The sequence below is a fragment of the Lactuca serriola genome, chromosome 3 (genome assembly GCF_051521515.1).
Source record: "Lactuca serriola cultivar US96UC23 chromosome 3, Lser_US96UC23_V15, whole genome shotgun sequence".
Classification (NCBI taxonomy): domain Eukaryota; kingdom Viridiplantae; phylum Streptophyta; class Magnoliopsida; order Asterales; family Asteraceae; genus Lactuca; species Lactuca serriola.
This window is the reverse complement of record NC_136410.1, coordinates 96,585,325-96,605,691: the sequence shown is the minus strand read 5'-3', so window position 1 is coordinate 96,605,691 and position 20,367 is coordinate 96,585,325. Positions and strand designations below refer to the sequence as shown.

Genomic DNA, 20,367 nt, shown 5'->3' with positions numbered 1-20,367 from the left:
CTTCATTAAAGAAAAATATGTAACCATAATTAAATCCATAAATTATAAAATAAAGAAAAAGTTAGTTCTTTTATTAGTTTAAAGTCTTCCATAACTTGTCCTCAAGTTATGGAACTTGAAGAGTTTTTGGATTAAAACTACTTTAAAAACATAAGTTATGGAATTAATTAGTTTTGAATACTTTTAAACACATAAGTTATGGAATTAATTAGTATTGTTGTCCTGAGAATACAAGCAGTTTTGAAAACAAATCAACATAAAGCTGGTGAATTCATAAGCATGTTTTTGTAATGAAAACTACTCACTAAATTTGTATAAATGATTTATTTTCATTATATGTAAAACATCGTTTGTATCGAAACCCTGGTCACCACCAGTATGTATGTTCTTGTTTGGAAAACCCTGGCTACCACCAGTATGTATATTATTTTTGGAAACCCTGGCTACCACCAGTATGTATATTCTGTTTCGAAAACCCTAGCTACCACCGATATGTAAAGTAGTCTTATTACTTAAAATAAAACCAAATGTTGTATCCCTGGAATTCCCTCCAGTATAGTGTGTAGGTAGTCTTATTAATTTAAAATAAAACTATTGAAGAATGATAATCCCGTAAACAAAGGTTAGTTATACTATTGCGATTTCGTATAGCCATGCTAATGTAACTGGTGACCTCTGCGACGTTTCTTCAGGCGTCGTATGTTACAAAATTTGTCACCCCAGACATGCCTGCCTAACTGTAGCTAACAGTTCAGGTGTGGGATTGTCGGTCCCAAATAGATCTATTCACAAATTTTACGCTCTCCCTCCTGGAGACTCTGGCTATACTAAATGTAGTGGATTTACCAGTACCCCGAAGGGTACAATGAAGAGACGTCTCACAATCTTGTATTAACTAGTTTACGTGTTGTTCTGTTGTTCACATGTTTGAAATCATTTATATACTGTGTAGAGTATAAATAATTATACGCAAAATAATTATTTAGTATGATACTCTTATTATCTGTATGTAATAATGGATAAACTAAATTTGTCATAGTTTATATGTTCAACCTTGAACGTAGTTTGAATTTGTAAAACTGATAATGAATTTCCCAAACTATACCTATTATAGCTTGACTGATAATGAATTTCTGACGGTAACGAAGGGGCTGATGCGGCCGGTTACCGGGAAAAGGTTATCCCTCAAATACCCTCCAGTGTAGTGTGTAGGTAGTCTTATTAATTTAAAATAAAACTATTGAAGAATGATAATCCCGTAAACAAAGGTTAGTTATACTATTTTGAGTTTGTATAGCCATGCTAATGTGACTGGTGACCTCCGCGACGTTTCTTCAGGCGTCGTATGTTACAAAATTTGTCACCCTAGACATGTCTGCCTAACTGTAGCTAACAGTTCAGGTGTGGGATTGTCGGTCCCGAATAGATCTATTCACAAATTTCACGCTCTCCCTCCTGGAGAGTCTGGCTATACTAAATGTAGTGGATTTACCAGTACCCCGAAGGGTACAATGAAGAGACGTCTCACAATCCTGTATTAACTAGTTTACATGTTATTCTGTTGTTCGCATGTTTGAAATCATTTATATACTGTGTAGAGTATAAATAATTATACGCAAAATAATTATTTAGTATGATACTCTTATTATCTGTATGTAATAATGGATAAACTAAATCTGTCATAGTTTATATGTTCAACCTTGAACGTAGTTTGAATTTGTAAAACTGATAATGAATTTCCCAAACTATACCTATTATAGCTTGACTGATAATGAATTTCTGACGGTAACGAAGGGGCTGATGCGGCCGGTTACCGGGAAAAGGTTATCCCTCAAATACCCTCCAGTGTAGTGTGTAGGTAGTCTTATTAATTTAAAATAAAACTATTGAAGAATGATAATCCCGTAAACAAAGGTTAGTTATACTATTTTGAGTTTGTATAGCCATGCTAATGTGACTGGTGACCTCCACGACGTTTCTTCAGGCGTCGTATGTTACAAAATTTGTCACCCTAGACATGCCTGCCTAACTGTAGCTAACAGTTCAGGTGTGGGATTGTCGGTCCCGAATAGATCTATTCACAAATTTCACGCTCTCCCTCCCGGAGACTCTGGCTATACTAAATGTAGTGGATTTACCAGTACCCCGAAGGGTACAATGAAGAGACGTCTCACAATCCTGTATTAACTAGTTTACGTGTTATTCTGTTGTTCGCATGTTTGAAATCATTTATATACTATGTAGAGTATAAATAATTATACGCAAAATAATTATTTAGTATGATACTCTTATTATCTGTATGTAATAATGGATAAACTAAATCTGTCATAGTTTATATGTTCAACCTTGAACGTAGTTTGAATTTGTAAAACTGATAATGAATTTCCCAAACTATACCTATTATAGTTTAACTGGTATGTTATGTTCATGTACCGTTCTGAAAACTATGCAATTATGTTTTAGAAAACATCCCTTATGTTTTGCATATTACAAAAGGGATAGAGTATCTAAATGTTTGGTGTAAAACCGTTGAAATTGCATCAGTTATTAACTTGTGAAAACCTTTATGTTTGGCTTGTATCCCCCTGAAAACATTTTAAAAACTATAAAAGCGTAGGGGTATGAACTCACTGTTTCTTGGGCGTAAAGGATTGAACTGGAAGATCTTCAAGTCGACGCACGAGGCACTTAACGGAATCCTAATTCCAATAAATACATATACGTATCTAAATTAACGATTTCGTTAGATAAAGTGTTAGATAAACACTTGTTTTTGGTTAAGGAATGTTACTGGTACTTGGTTGAATCGAGGGAACAGGCTTTTCACCACTTAAAAGTTATTTACAGCCGTAAATGGGGGTTTACAGCCGTGAACTGGGTTTACGGCCGTGAACAGGGTTTATGGCCGTGAACTGTCCTTTGAAGGGTTTACGGCCTTTGAAGATTTGAAAGGTTTATGGTCGTAAACTCAAGAACAAGGGTGCTTGATTTCAATGAAAACGTGTTCCAGATGCTCCCAAACGGCCCTAGATGACGATTTCTGGTGTTTTTCGGATGAAATAAGGGGCTTTAGGTGTTTACGGTCAAGAGAGTTAGAGAGAGAAAGTGGGTGTTTTCAGCCAAGAAAGTTCAAATAAGGGTGGGGGTCCTGTATTTATAGGCTGGAGGGTATGGTCGGTGGTGAGGTCCACCTGGGACCGACCGTAAACGGGTTTACGGCCGTACACGAGTTTACGGCTGTAAACTCCTCCTGGCCGTACACACGTTGATTTTTGAGAAAGTGTGGTTTTTTCGCGTGATTTTTGGTTTTTCGACTCGTATAGCATTATAACTATAACATTAGTTGATTTTCTAACCCAAGAATTTTGACGGAAAATCAATAAAATTCAAATTTTATTAGCGGAGACTGGTTAAAAATAACGGGAGAAATTTCGGGTTGTCACAGGTTAGGAGCAGCAATTGAAGATAAGAGTATTAGAGCAGAAGTGGTATTTAGAATAATTTTTATCCTGGACACGTAAATGATTGAGATACCATGGTAATCTCAGATCAATTATAATCTTTTCTTATGGATTCAAAGGACAACCACTCAAGCTCTGATACGAGTTGTAAGTACAAGATCTATGCGCAGACAAGGTTTAAAAACTCAAACCTGGAATTAACACGTTTAAGATCAATGTCTGCTTCTAATGTATTGGTCCATTCAAGTTTGGTAAACCATTCAAGCCACAAAATAGATAATCAATTAACAAAGTATTCAAGAAATAAATAAAGTAAACATGAGTATGATCAATGCAAAGGTAACTTAAGAACAAGAAGAATGTTAAGAAAGAACTTTGACTTGAAAGAAAGTTGAAAGTGATGTGAAGAGAATAAATGCTATTCTTGGAGTAATACTTCAATTCGTTCACCTTACAATTGATGAAACATTCACTACTTAATTAGTGAAGGGGGAACATAGTACAAACCATAAAAACATTCTAAGGACTGGATAATGATCAGTGTTTGACAAACTGACATCTAAAAGATATGCATGATTAAGTCCTATGAACTGTTACAACAAGGTAAAGACAAAATACATTAAATGCATGTACAGACAATTAACTATCTCGAAATTTAAGTTATATGAATTGTTACTTCGGTACAGCTAGATCTCGAAATTTATCTGGCTTCTAAACTTCATCATATCTTGGACATAAGGTGACTTCGGAACTTGATTGCTTGTGATTGCTAGAGGTCTAATTTTTATTTATCAACACAATTAACTATGACACAAAAGCGCCAAAGAGTCCCTAGGGACCAACAACCTTTGGTTCCTTCTCCCCCGGAAACATAAATATATACCATCATAGCCATAATAATAAGATATTTTTTTTATAATCAACTTAAAATAACTAAGACAATGATAGGTGTAATTCTTAGATCACTAATAAAGATTTTACAAAGGGCTGACACTCATAGTTTACAATCACAAGCAAGGTGGATGTTACAAAATCCACCACTCAAATCCTATTGGCACATGACAACTAGCCAAGACTATATAGGATAATAGGAAAAATGCTACTTTGAACAATAAACAAACAAGACTATATGGGATGAAAATATGAAATGTTATATGGGTAAAGAAGAATCTATATTTGGCATCAATATATGGCAACTTAAATCAAGTAATAGATATGAAAATATGAAATATAGAACAAACATGACAAAGATACAAAAAGAAATATGAAAGTTTGAAACCTACCGAGAAACTGAGAATCCACAATTGTGCAGGTTGAAGAAACTCTCTCAAGACTCAAGCCTGAAATTGATTATCGCAAGATGAGAATTGCAGCTTGTGCCTTACGAGTTGCAAAGGAGGCTTTTTTGTTTTTATAGCTATAGACATCGGTGGTAATTGTTGATGTAGGTTTTTGATGTTTTGTTATCTTTAAGCGTGATCAAATACTTGCTACAGAGTACAGTCTATACGAAAGAAAAAAAGGATTTTTAAAAATAATTTTGGTATACCCGATTATATATATATATATATATATATATATATATATATATATATATATACACACACACACACACACACACACACTCCCTCCGTCCCAAAATTATTGTCCACAGACAAAAACACACAAATTAAAAAAACATTAATTACCGCTAACTTTAAACAATAAAATGACAGTTTTGTCCTTATTTTGCATTTAATGTTCCATTAAATGCTTAGTTGGTTAAGTAAAAATGAGGGAGTATTTTGGTAAAAATGTTATTTATTTTTAGAAGTGGACTATTATTTTAGGATGGAAGTAGTGTATATATATATATATATATATATATATATATATATATATATATATATATATATATATATAGGGCTTGGTTCAAGTCTTTTTTACATTTATTGTGTGCTAGATTGCACCAATAGTAAAATTATATTATCATTTAATTAAATAATGATAGATATTAAATGGTTTCCATAATTGTATGTATATTAAATGATATCCATAATTATAATTTTCTCTTTATGGAAATTAATTAAAATCGTCATTAATATCAGCAATAACATTCTTTCATAATGAATTCGTATCTAGGTTTTTATGTTAGCAATAATATTATTTCAGTACTCACTCACTTAAAATACAATAAAGTTGTATGGAATATGAAGAATGAGGGTGTATTCTAGTAGAATATAGTCTCGTTCTCCTAGAATACACTCTTATTATTTTATATATGAATTCATTATGAAAGAATATTATTATTGACATTAAAGACGAATTAAATTAGTTTCCATAAAAAGGAATTATAAATATGGATATCATTTAATATACATTTAATGTTTACTCAATTCTTATTGGTGCATTTTAGCACACAATAGATGTGAAAAACATTTGAATATATATATATATATATATATATATATATATATATATATATATATATATATATATATACATACCCTATACTCGACCTGATTTATTAACGGGTAACCCAATTACCCGATTATTCTTACCCAAAACCCAATTAACCCGATAACCAAAGAAATCGTGCGGGTAATTTGGGTTTCGGTTATTTTTGACAGGGCTACTTCTAGATTGATCATTAGAAAGCAAGCACCAAAATTCTCGTGCCTATAATGGCTCACACCCAAACCCTAGCAATTGGAAACTAAAGATGAGAGATGATGAGAATTTCGAATTTCGAATATAAGACTCTTAGAATGATGTTTTTTGAAATTCTAAACCCTTAAGGGTTTATATAGGTGTTAGGAAGGTTGTATATAAGACATGTTATTTGTTGATAACCAACACCTCATTGTTTCCTCCCTGAGACATTCTAAGCTTCCTTACAGCCCAAGAATGCCTCTAAAAAACCCTCTAGAATCGTCCCTGTTTTGGTAGGTTCTATAGTTGGTCAATATTAAACTTTTAAATATTGTCACCTTTTGTCCTTCTATTTTTAATTAATCCAATTAATCCCAAATTAATTCCAAATAATTTCTGATCAATTGTTAATTAAATAATACTATTTCTAATTAATGTATTATTCTCATAATATATTAATTCAGGTGAATTTCCTCACTATACTATGTGTTAAAGTATATATCCTTTTATGTTAGGATCTAGAAGTAGTGGTATGCTGGTTAGTGTACCAGAAGGACGATAATCGTCTAGTTGAGGGCCCTAGGGTTTTATATAGTCAAGTAGGATAGTCTGAGAACTTTTGAACTAGGCTTTCTTCCATGTTCCTTGTTTGGTTGTGACCGTAAAGTGGGATCACATGTTCGAGTGTCTATCTCACCTTTGATTACATCTAGCTAAGCATTCATTAGTGATTTGCCAGTGGTGACATAGAGTACTATATGAGGTCTGGTATGTAGTAGTGAGGTGTTAGACAGATAGAATAGTATAGATAGTTGCATATGTTTATGCTCTTGCTTTATTGCTTGTTTGGTTTATATGTCGACATATCGGGGGGGGGGGGGGGGGGGGGGGTGTTGAGGTGATCATGCTTTCTGTGGTCGGCTAAGATACCCGGGCAGACCATCAACATGTTGTAGTCAAAGTGCGGACCAACTGTTTGTTGTAGGCATGGCCAGGTGGACTAGCAAATATAAATGAATGTAGATGAGCGAACATAAACAAACGTGCACAGATGTAAATGGAAGATCGAAACCAGTGTTCATGTTCATTTTTTTTAACTAAACGAATGAAAAATCATGTTCATGTTTCATTAATAAACAATCATAAAGGGCTATAAATGAGCAAACATAAGCGAATGTAAATGAGCGAACATAAACAAATGTTCACATATGTAAATGGATTTTCGAAACCAATGGTCAAGTTCATTGTACTTTAAAATCAGATGCAAATCAAATGAAATTTCACATACACAATAGATGTAAAGTTGAGAAGAAAATTCCTTTTCTTTTTCCTAAAAAAATGACATAAACAAAACTATCCACATTTTGTTTCAACATCACTTCCAAAAGCATATGCATATCAACAACCATTGGTTCATCTTTTTACTTCCATCCCTTGACCTTAAGCCCCTACAAACTAACAGCACTTAAACATAATTTGTCGAATTGACTTGCTAAATCCCGACTTAGATCATTTCCCAAATCCTCAGGCCAAGTCATCGGTAAAGCTTGATTTCTACAATCAATTTAACACCGTTAAACAAATTTTAGCATGAATAACTCGAAACAAATCATTTTACACATACCTTCCTGAACATTTTGTTTGACATCGTTTGATCATATCCAATGTATAATTTCCAAAAACCTGCTCCAAACTTTTTGCACATTGTTGTATCTGAGACAATGGCAAAATGTCCCAAACCTTTAAAACCTGAGCACAAAGTGAGTTCTCATAAACAATGTCTACGCTCCAAACAAGATACAAACGTCCATCGAGATTATATGTCTCTAATATGTCATAAATCCCTGGTGTGTCATTAAAATTGTTCCTATTGGATTTCCGGTGTTGGCGCCAACCATCTGAAAGCTTAACGAGAAGTGATACAACTTGCTTACGAATATAAAGGCTCCCAATCCTTTCCATTCTTTCCAAAAATGCGTTGTCGAAATTCACCTGCCATAAATCCAACATATTTAAGTTGTATAAGAGTGAAGCCATGTTTGTCAAGAAAGACGGAATTTGTATTGCATCTGGCATGTACTAAACAGGCAAAATTTGTAAGAAACATAATTGTTCTCATCTACAATATTAGTTAGATTTGTGGATTCCGACATTCTCTCTCCAAAAGAGACATCTTGAGACTTTATCTATCTTATGTGGGGCACTAACAATCATTATACAAAATAGCCTTAGAAAACTTGTATTGTCGAGTTAAATTGAGTTCTGTCATGTTCAACCCAGTATAACAAACATGGCCTTAAAAAGAAAGACGATGTTTAACGTTAAAAGTTAAGTTCTATATACTCTACCCTCCATTTTGCCTCTTTAAACAGTAGTGATTCCTTTTTTAGCAACAGACCAAATTGGCCTAACTCAACCATGGCTTGCACCATGGCTTGAGCCAGGTTCTTGTTTTCGCTGGCACTATAAACACACCCACGGTCTTCCGCATCTGAAACTAAAGCAGTCCATACCGAACCACTCTTGATCATGGTTTCTTTGTTTCCCACAATCCACAAGCAATGTCTGGCTCTGGTTAAAGCTACATTTGCCCTTTGACGATTCGAAAGAAACCCGACACTTCCTCTCTGGTTACATCTCACTGTTGAGAAAATGATTACATCTTCTTCGCTACCTTGAAACCCATCAACAGATCTTACATTCACAGTAAAAGTTGAACCATTCTCCTTTTGACTATACTTCTTGCCAAGTTTTGCTTGAATCGCATTGACTTGAGCCTTGTAAGGTGAGATGCAGCCAATGGTCACCGGTTGTTTGTTGGCAACAGAGTCTGTCAGAAAAATGTGTTTATAACAACACCAAAAAGAAGCACAAGACTATAAATGTCAATGATACGTACCTTTGAAAAGATTCGCAACAATCTCAGCTATCACAGCGACTTCCACAACATTTTTTGTGCTGTGGTTATTGTCAAATTCTTCATTTGCAGAATCTACATCGATGAACAAGTATGATCCATACATACCATGTCGCAAAAGATTCTTTTCGCGACACTTATTAGTGACATTTGGACCATCCAAGATCGCCCCACCGTAAAACTCTGCATTAGGAAACTGGCTAATTGAAGGATCCATCCTGTACTGAATGTTGAGAAGGTGTTTTCCATGTCCAAGTTGAACCAGTCTCTCGAATAAGCTCCTTCCAAATTTTGCCTCCTCACAAATCTGTCATGAATCAAATAAATTCGTCACATAATGTGTGTTGCTAAATGAAATTAGCCAAAAAGAATCCAAATGGGGAACTTTTTGCAACTATTGTGACTGTCATGCAACTTAATTGCAACAAAAGTAATAAAAGGAGTCTTGTTGGTCATGACCTTGCTTTGAACCATCGATGGCAGCTGCCTTTCGTCCCCAACAAGCACAGCATTTTGAACACCTCGAAGCTGCAATGGAATAGCAGATTCACATTCTTTAAGCTGTGCAGCTTCATCAATTAAAACCAAATCTATTGGCTTCATTGCATTCGTACACAATTTGATAGAGCTTGAGGCTGTACAGAAGATCAAACAAGCACTACCTAAGCAAAAAATTTTAAGTTGATCCATGTCCATAGGTTTTGGAATGAAAGATGCATCAAGAAGCTCTTTTAGTGCAAGCAGACATTCAGCTTTATGAAATCTTAGCTTCGAATAGCTTGAAACTGTTTTTTTATTGAAGGCTTCCTTTAAGCTTTTGTTACTAGTTACTATTTCGTTCACAGACTCCCCAACCATCTCAATGATATCAATGGATAGATACAATTTCTTTGCGTAAGCAAGCGAAACCATTGAGGTAGGCAAATGGGTATACAAGCTTCTGATACAAGAAATAAGCTTTTTTCCAAAAACATTAAATCTGTTCATGGCAAACTCCTCAAAAGTCATTTTCTTTTCTTCATTATTCCCTTGTGACTTTAGCTTGCTTTTAGTCTTGATTAATATACTCGGTTTTGGAAAAACAATCAAGCGGCGATACTCTTTCATGGGATTTTCAAGAAACTGAATCATACCAGTCACATAAAATTTCCATAGCGATAAACCGTTTGAAAGAGCATCAATTCTGTTGTCAAGAAACACATCAAGAAGCTCTTGGTTATCATCATCGTTAATCTTCATTCGTTCTTGATTACCAAATAAAACAATATCTCCTAAGCCATAAGTATCGCATCCCAAATCATGATCGCTTACTAAACTCAATACCCTCTTTGCAACTCCTACCACTGCAATATTGGTTGGAGCACAAGTAAGTGTTCTGCGTTTTGACCTTAACAAAAGGAACAATAATGAAGCCATCGTTTTTGTCTTTCCAGTCCCTGGAGGACCCCAAATTAATTTGATGGAGTTGTGATGCCGACATCTATTAGCAACAAGACAACTTATCACAGCTGCTTCTTGTGAACTATCAAGATGAAATGAATCAAATGCTGGTCTTAATTCTAAGTCAATAACTCCCTTTCCTTCTGCTCGACAACTTTCATTACAATTTGTAGCAACCTGTATACAAACATATTTTTAACAAAACTTTGTTATAAAGTATAACTATAATCGTGGTGTTGGCAACTTTGATATGGGTGTCGAATTTAAATCCTTACTGGAGCACTCGACGTCGACAATGTTCTTTGAATGATACTCATGTTGCCCTCCCAATTAAGAGCTTTCCAAATACGCATATTTGTAGTCAAGTTCGTCAGATAAACAACAAAAGCTTTTGATCGTCTTGCCTCAACTGTATTGGATTCGATAATGTCTGATGACAAAACTTGTATTGTCATCGGCTTTTGATCGATCAATGATGACACAAAAGCGATGAGGAAACGGCTGTTTGGTCGATCAAGATCCGCGATGCATTTAGGTTTAATTTTTGTCAGGGCAATAAGATCTCCAACTTGTGGCTCATAATCCGACCCGGTTAACTTTATGCGATATAATAACTCTCTGTCGTTTCCCGTTGGTATTCTTTGGAGAGAAGAAATACAACTTGATGGTGCCTGAGAGATTCCGGCAACTTGGGAGAGCAAATCTGCATGTGTTTCCTCAAGAAGCGGATACTTAAATGAATTCATGTAGTGAGTTGTGGAAGAAAACGTCAACGGAAGTTCTTTCACCTGTGAAACTCCATGTTTATATACATATGCATGAACAGATGAAAGAAAAAATTAACAGAAGAAGAAGAAGAGAAACCTGCAACTTGTAGAGATCTTTGTTGAGTATATCCGACAAAGACCAAGAGAGAACGACGTCTAAAAGGCCTTGATGTCTTCTTTTTTGCGACTGTTGTTTCTGGTTCCAACTGCTGCTTGTGTTGGACATCTTTCTAAAAGCTTGGTTTGGGACTGTGTTTAGCCGATTAGAAGGGAAGAAGAGGAAGGGATTCCAGTCACTCCATAGAATTAAGAGAGATCACAGTTTCCAATGTGACTTTCCATTTTCTTGCTAATCTCATTCACGAAACTGAATTTGGTCATAAATGTCTCAATTTATTTGTTTATTTGTATAATCTTATATCATTTTGTAATAAATAAATTATAAAATAAAAACAAAGACGCTTTTATATGTCTCTACGGTGCTGCCGCTGCGTCACCTCTCCGATGTCGGCGCAGCTTTTCATTTTCGCTTCCCCCCTCTAGTGCCCTCACACATGGTAATTCTTGAATGCTTAACTCCTAAGGTATATAGAGAGAGGGCATTATCACATCGTATTTTTTGGTTATGCCTTCTTAATTTTAGCTAGGTAGTACAATTGCAGTTGCAAAGGAAAAAAAGTAGAAAGGCAAAAAGTTAGGAAAGCAAAATATATTACAAATAATTTTAGTACTAAAGGTTGTGATCAATTGGGAAAACCGCAATAAATTCGTTACGTATTGGATTATGTCTCATAATCAATTTAGTTTTTATATATTTTTTATTCAATTAAATTCCAAAAACTGGTAATCTTATTCAATTTAGTCATTTGACCCGGGAAGTAGGTCATCCAAAATTCAAAAATCACATTTTTGACCCAAATTTCAAATTTTATTACAAATTTGGTCTAAAATTTACACTTTTGGCCCAAATTTTAAATTTTATTTCAAATTTGTTCCAAAATTTACCCTTTTGGCCCAAGTTTTAGAATTATGTTCTGATGCATCAAGAGCATGTCATCGCTTACGCTTCAAGGCACATGAAGCCTCACGAGGCAAACTATACTACAAATGATCTTGAGCTAAGGGTTGTAGTTTTCACCCTGAAGATATGACGTCATTATTTGTATAAGGTTCGGTGTACCATCCACACGGACCAAAAGAGTTTGAGATATCTTATGGATCTGCCCAACCATAATATGAGACAGTAGAGATGGCTTGACGTGGTGAAAGATTATTATTGTGGGATCTTGTATCACCCCTGTAAGGCCAACATGGTGGCCGATGCTCTAAGTCGCAGGGCGGTCAGTTCCCCAATTCGGGATGTTTGTTTGAGGATGATAGTGGTGACTCCAGTCTTAGAGATAATCAGGGATACACAAGCGGAAGCCATTAGATAAGAGAATCAGAAAAGTGAGTGAGTGGTCAGTCATGTTTCAACTTTTGATATTGACAGCAGGGGTCTGCTAACTCTTCATGGAAGGATTTGGGTGCCTTATTTGGGTGGGGTCCGACATATTTTGATGGATGAGGCACACAACTCAAAATTTTCCATTCATCCGAGCACAACGAAGATGTTCCTCGGCCTGGGACATAACTACTTGTAGCCATGTATGAAGATATATATATATATATATATATATATATATATATATATATATATATATACACACACACTAGGCGAATGTCAGCGTGTTGCGCAGAAACACCTATATAGTTGAAGTCTTTACAAAATATATATATATATATATATATATATATATATATATATATTTAATATAACAATAACGTTGTTAAATTTGATATATTAATTTTTATATACTAAATTGATATAATATATTGATTATTTTGAATTATATGATATATATACATTTATTATAACTTCAAAATCTCAATCGTTTGAATGACTTCTACTCGCGAGTTACACATGAATAAAATTAAATATAATATATGATTTGATGCTATTTATAGTTGTTTTTATTGTTAATTAATTTTTTAAAATTTATTTGCTTAATGTTTTAAGTTCTATCATTATAATTATTTAAAACATCAAACATTGTTTTTTTTTTATTTTAAAGCTAACAATATAATTATTTATATAGAGTTGTTTTTAACTATTTTTATTGTAAGTTATTTTAACCTACTTATTTGGAAACTTTTAACGATTATAAAAATATATTTAAGAAATATTTTAGTTAAATTGAGATTACAATTTAGTTTTTGCTTATATCACTATAATTTAACACTTTTAACTATTTACAAAATAGTCTTTACTTTTTTAAATGGAACTGAAATTTATATTTGAGTTGACATTGTAATGCGCAGAAAAACCTATATAGTTGAAGTCTTTACAAATTTATATTTTTTAAAATATAACACTAACGTTGTTGTTAAATTTGATATAATAATTTGTATATTAATTTGATATAATATTGATTATTTTGAATTATATGATAATATATATACATCCATTATAACATCATAATCTCAATCGTTTGAATTAACTTCTACTCGCGAGTTACACATCAATAAAATTAAATAGTATATATGGTTTAAAATTATTTATAGTTGTTGTTATTGTTAACTGATTTTTTAAAATTTATTTGCTTAATGTTTTAAATTCTATCATTATAATTATTTAAAACATCAAACATTATTTTTTGATTTTAAAGATAACAATATAACCATTTATATAGAGTTATTTTTAACTATTGTTATTATAAGTTATTTTAAGCTACTTATTTGAAAATTTTTAACGATTATAAAAATATATTTAGGAAATATATTAGTTAAACTGATATTACAATTTAACTTTTGCATTTATCACTTTTAACTATTTATAAAATATTATTTGTTTTTTTTAGTGGAACTGAAATTTATATTTAAGTTGACACTGTAATGTTATATTTAAATTAACAATTTAATTATTTTGTCCAAATTGTTCAAAAATTGTAGTTTTAACTGATAACGGTTTACACGCAACAACATTTTAAATCTAATAAATTAAGTATAACATGTTAAAATTTAAAGACATAACTTTATAAATAGAAGTAATATATTATTTTAAAATTGAAATTTAGTCTATTTATCATTACACTTTAGGTTTAATATTTATTTAACCTTATTATTCAACTTACAATCATTATTAGAAAGACACTACCATTTATCACTTCTAACTATTTATAAAATAATCGTTGGGTTGTTTAAGTTAAATAAAATTTATATTTAAGTTGAGCCTATAATGTTATATTTTTAATTAATAATTTAAGTATTGTATACAAATTTTTCAAAAATTATACCTTTAAAATGATAATGGTTTACATCCAACAATATATTAAAACTAATAAATTAAGTATAATATGTTAAATGTTAAAAAACATAATTTTATAAGTAGGAGTAAAGATATTATTTTAATGTTGAAAATTAGTTTATATATGATTACACTTTAGATTTGATATTTATTTAACCTAATTACCAAATTATAATTATTATTATAAAGAAATTGAAAAGTCATGGGAGTTTCAAATGAATATGGTGAAAGGAAAAAAGAATGGGGGTTTCAAATGCATGAGATTCAAGAAAAAATGCTAGCTTTATAAGTATGTATGATATATATATATATATATATATATATATATATATATATATATATATATATATATATATATAGTTTGGCTTGTGGAGCGTCGCTTGACATGTCAGAAGGTCAAGGCGAAACATCAATGCCTTCTTGGCAAGTTTCATCCTTTGTAGATCCCATTTTGGAAACGGGAATAAATCACCATGAATTTCATCACAAAGTTACCAAAAACAACAAAGGGTTTTGATTCCATTTGGGTGTTTTGGATCGTTTGACGAAGAGTGCTTACTTTTTATCTATTCGTGAGTGCTCTTATGCTAAGAGGTTGGTTGAGATCTATGTTTAGGAGGTGGATGCTCACCACGGTTTACCCAATTCTATTGTTTCAGACCAGGATGTCCATTTCAATTTCAGAGTTTGGAAGAAGTTCCATGTGGAGTTGCATACCCAGTTACATTTCATTACTACTTATCATCTATAGACGGACAGGCAGAGTGAGCGGACTATCCAGACGCTCGGGGATATGTTAAGGGCTTGCATCATAGATTTTGGTGGGATCTAGGACTCCTACTTTTCTTTGGATGAGTTTTCATGCAACAACAACCATCATGTCAGCATTGTTATGACTCCCTTCGATCTTCTCTACGCGAGGAAGTGTTGGAACCCTATTTGTTGGGGAGGTTGAGTATAGAATCATGGGGAGCACAGAGATAGTGATCAAGACGAAATAACTTATACAACAGGACAGAAAGAGGTTTTTGACAACCCAGAGCCGTTAGAAGAGTTATTTGGGCCGGCATGTTATTCCTGAAGGTTTCGCCTTGGAAAGGCAATATTCATGACACCTTCCATGTATCCCAGTTATGGAATTATGGCCGAAAAGACAAGTGTCGTTCGTTTGGGTGATATTCAGGTCTATGATAGCCTAATTTATGTCGAGCCGTTGGTGGCAGTTCTTGATAGGAAGAAGAAGGCCTTGCGCAACAAGGTGGTAAACTTGGTGAAGGTGTAGTAGCAACACCAAAAGGGTTCTGAATCGATATGGGAACCTGAGGAAAAGATGCGTACCCACTACCCTGCTTTATTTGGGACTAAGGACTTCGAGAGCAAAGTCCAATTCTAGTGGGGCAGAATTGTAACACCCTATTCTAGGTATTTATTGTTGGGTTTTGAGCATTCTAACACTCCTATGGTGTAAATAAAACCCTATGTGCTTTGGATCTATGTTTTCTCTATTATACATGCATACATTCAATATTCCAAAGCATCATCCTGACTAGTATATCATGGAGTAAACTGTACTACAGAATTTTATTTGGATGACATACCTTTTGGTGTAGCTTGAAGTCTTGAACCTTTAAGAGCTTAGCGCCCCAAGTTTTGCACCTCAAATGGTCCACACAACACCACCAACAATTGGAATAACTTGAGAAGAAGATACTTGTGCTCCAAAATTCGGCTAGCCCTCTAGATAAGTCTTAGTGCCAGTTTTGCTAGCCTATGGGGTCTTTATATAATGTGCCACATGTAGGGTTACACCATGCAGACCCTAATGTGCATGGCTTTTCATATTCTTCATGATCATGGGTTTTAACCTCCATGGATCACTCCATGGGTTTAGCCCAACATGAAGAAGTATGAATCAAAAGCCCATTATATAAGAATGAATGATTTACATAATCAATCCCCATATATTTAATTAGTCTCTTTTGATCACAAAATTAATTCCAAATTAAAAACTGATCAATACTAATTAAATAATATGATTTCATATTAATATATTAGAACTTATAATGTATTAACAAATCATAAGTATCCTTTTCTCGTTTGTCTATCCAATTGTTCCGATGCCATGCAACCCAAATGGACCATGCTAAATCGAGTCAAGTAAATACCAATTATAGTTATGGACATAGACACTAATCCAATAGTCTCCCACTTGGATAAGTCTAATAACTATGATTGCAAGTACTACTCCACAACCCGGCTAGCAATCGTAGCTCTTAAAGCCGGTGTCGAACTTTGACCCGGTCAATGACGTGTCCACTAGATAAGAGATCATATATTCCTCCATTCTAGATATCATATGGACTAAGACATGGATTTTATTCATTCTCTCTATCCATCTGTTGTTTCCCGATTTTTGATTTATGACACTAATTGAACAAATCAAATCAGTCCAGGCTTGGCCAAGCACTAGGTTTGTCATCACTAAATCACCGAGGGGCCTACAGATATCACTTTTATCCCCTCAAGGGTAAAAGGAATGGATAAAATTTGAATCAAATGTTTGCTTGTACTTACTCATCAAATTACACACAACAATATGTTTTATTTAACGCTTGTAGATCCGGGCTAGTCAATTTAGAGACGATAAGTGTCGAAAACGACTTTTTGATAGAAGACTATTTAGAATGAATAGTCTTAATAAAAGTTGTAGCATATGTTACAATGATTCCGTACATATAAAGAACGCCGAAATCCGAGCTATAACGAAGAACTTATGGCCTGTCGAAGTTTCACGACAGAACCAACACGACACTGCGCGACTTAAATAATGAATTTACGATAGAGTGATTTTTAGCCTTGGCGATCTAAACAAAAGTCATAGAATACGTTAAACCAAGAGCGTGCATAAAAAGAACGCCCAAAATCTGACTTCATATGAGGAAGTTATGGTTTTTCAAAGTTTCGACTTAGCGGTATGCAGCCTAGAGTTCGAGTATTAGATCGAGCGGTTTTTTTAGCCAACACAACCTAAACGAGAATCGAATACCTCGTTAATAATAGCGTAACAATAAAAAGACAGACGAAAATGGATGTCGGATGAAGAAGTTATGAATTTTTAACGGACCAATCTTGTCCCGGCCTGTTAAAAATATAACTTTAAAAATAAAGTAAAAATTAGCCGATGGAGTCTAAATGAAAGTTGTAGAGTACGATCCCGCCTACGCGTGGATATAAAGAACGTTGAAAATGAAGCTCATATGCGAAAGTTATGAATTTTAGAAGTTGGGAAGGAAAATTGTGAAACTGATGCGAAGGGGATGACGTGGCCGAATCCTAGCAGTTGCTTGCTGATCACGGTGCTTGCTTCGGATGGAGACACGTCGCACCTTGGACGCCCAACATAACTGAGGAACGCCCAACGTCCGAGCTCGGGTACGCCCAACGGACTAGCCTTGTGCGGTTCCGAGAATGGCCACATCGCTACTACTATTTTCTGACGCGTGTCATGTGCGAACCTCGGTTACGCCCAACGTAGGATTTTGGTACGCCCAACATATTTTGCAGCTGGCACCTATAAAAGGAGGCCGAGGGCTGCCCTTCTTCTCACACCAAATCCTTCTCTCTCTCACACTACTTTCTCACTCCAGCCTCCCCAACCCCCCCTAAGCCTAGGTAAACCCCCTAACACCCGAAAGAAGCCCCTAGGCTCCCGAAGCCCCGAGAAAAAGAGCCTTTCGGCTCAGAAACACTACTCCAAGCGAATCCTGATTTTCGAGAAAACCTCGCTGTAAGTGAGCTACGCCTACCTAATGTAACGCCCCGTTCTAAAAGTAATTATTTATGGATCCCCGAGATCAAGAGTAAGGGCGTTTTGGTCTTTTATGGGCAATGGGTTTTATTCGAGAAGGCTTCGGGTCGGGGTGTGTTGCTAGAAGCGTAGGGCTTCTTGCCACCTTTTCGTGGATATAAAGTTCGTCGGAAACGGACTTAGAATAAAGGAGTTATGACACTTTGAAGATACTGACACTTATGGCAATTAATGGGAAAAGTTGTCAAAGAAAGGCCATGCATGCTTTGGGACACGCGTGGGTACGCCTAGCGTAGGTTGGGTTACGCCCAGTGTAATGGAGTAAATGAACGCGGAGTCCCTCGACGTACACCCAACGTACGTCTATCATCTAGAAACCCTAATATTTCGGGTGCGGAGGCTATTTAAATAACTTTAAGAGCTCATAACCCTCCCAAAACCTAGCCTCCACTGTTTAGAGCCGTTTTCCCCAAACCCTAGCCAAATTCTTGAGTGTATGAGCTTTTGAAGTGAATTTGGAGTGTTTTGAGAAGAAGGTGTTGCATCTAGAGAGTAGAGGAAGAAGGCCAGTTTATAGATCTGAAGTATTCTGGTGGTTCAAGAGCTCCTAAAGGTATAAAGCTTCTTGCTTGACATCTATTTTGTGTAGATCTATGTATGGTGAAGTTTTGACAACATTCTTGTCCCAAAAACCCCCATTTTGATGCATGATGTGTTTTAGCTAAGATGAGTTGTCCTTTCAGACCATTGGAGAGGTCTTGAGTAAGAAAAATGAGGTCCTAATAGCTTTGGTTGTCCCATGTAAGAAGTAGGAAGGTCTTAATGGGTTAAGACCTTGAGTTAAGAGCTTTATGGACGTCCAAAAGGATAAAGATTGAGACTTTATGAGTCCTAGGCCTTTTTGGTCACTGGATCTAGCATATGGGCTTAAGTGCTTAAGCCATTAAGCACTTGGAAGGATTTTTGGTACAGACGAGCGTCCGCCCCACGTACCAGAGGAGTACGCCCAACGTACGCCCTCTGTTGGGTTTTCAATTTTGGGCCTTGTGTAATTGGGTTGTTATTGGACTAGTTGGGCTTAGGTCGTGACCGAACAATATGGATGGAGTAATTTGGACCCAATAATTATTATGGACCTTATATATAGGCCCGTTTGGAAATGTTGGCCCAATTTAGTAAATTGGGCCAATATTGGGCTTTACACGAGGATTTGGTTTTGACTCTTGGCCCAATAAGAGGATAATGGACTTAATGGGTGTTGTGGGCATTTGGCCTAGAAAGTCATGTTGGATTCTAATGTGATGATTTTCATGTGATAGTTGGGATTTCCGGTGAGTCAACAGTCAGAGATTTGCAGGATTTGGGCAGTTGCAAGGTGAGTTATCCTCACTGTACTCAAGGGTCTAAGGCACCAAGGTCGGCCCTTTGAACTGTTGTTTAGAGCTTGTTATGTTGTATGATGTTATGCTTGCTAGTATCCTGGTATTTAGGATGATGATATGAGGATATGCCTTGTTAGCTTAGTATCCTAGAGGAATGGATAGTTAAGAGATGGCTAGTTCTGTTAGTTCAGCACCCTGGTAGTTGGGTAGCAGTTATGTGTATAGACTTTTAGTTGGTCTTGCCTTATGTACGCCGGTAGGAGGTTACCTACAGGTTATGTATGTTGAGCCGTAGCTGAGGGTATTCCATCCCGGTAGAATGATAGGGCCCTAGTATGTTGGTTTTTTAGAGTATTATGTGGTTGCCTGTTATGTGTGCATGTTTGCTAGTGTGGGGCATTCCAACCCGATGGTTGTGGGCCAGGAGTATTCCATCCCGGTAGGATGATTGGACTCATAGTAGGTTGGCATTCCAACCCGATGGTTGTGGGCTTGGGGTATTCCATCTTGCAAGATGATTGGACCCATAGTAGTAGTAGTTATTGTAGGTATAGGGAGTGGGCATTCCAACCCGATGGTTGTGGGCCAGGAGTATTCCATCCCGGTAGGATGATT

At 35.2% G+C, this 20,367-nt stretch overlaps 1 protein-coding gene across 1 annotated transcript; it reads right to left on the bottom strand.

Annotated features, from left to right (window-relative positions):
* Positions 1-7,336: 7,336 nt before the first annotated feature.
* On the bottom strand, positions 7,337-11,814 carry LOC145092897 (putative helicase MAGATAMA 3). The gene is made up of 7 exons (XM_079030890.1): positions 11,314-11,814; positions 10,725-11,237; positions 9,469-10,626; positions 8,992-9,316; positions 8,441-8,922; positions 7,717-8,084; positions 7,337-7,646 (listed from the first exon to the last, which is right to left on the bottom strand). Exons 1-7 carry the CDS (start codon positions 11,440-11,442, stop codon positions 7,541-7,543), a joined length of 3,081 nt encoding a protein of 1,026 aa, XP_078887016.1. The 5' UTR covers positions 11,443-11,814; the 3' UTR covers positions 7,337-7,540.
* Between the last annotated feature and the right edge of the window lie 8,553 nt (positions 11,815-20,367).

What these genes read in the sequence shown, in the direction of transcription:
- LOC145092897 (XM_079030890.1), bottom strand. Translation starts at nt 11,442, where the DNA reads ATGTCCAACACAAGCAGCAGTTGGAACCAGAAACAACAGTCGCAAAAA. An exon ending in TTAAAGAGGCAAAATGGAGG is followed by an intron (nt 8,085 to 8,440) that starts GTAGAGTATATA and finishes GATTTATGGCAG; the next exon opens with GTGAATTTCGACAACGCATT. An exon ending in CAAACAAAATGTTCAGGAAG is followed by an intron (nt 7,647 to 7,716) that starts GTATGTGTAAAA and finishes AATTGATTGTAG; the next exon opens with AAATCAAGCTTTACCGATGA.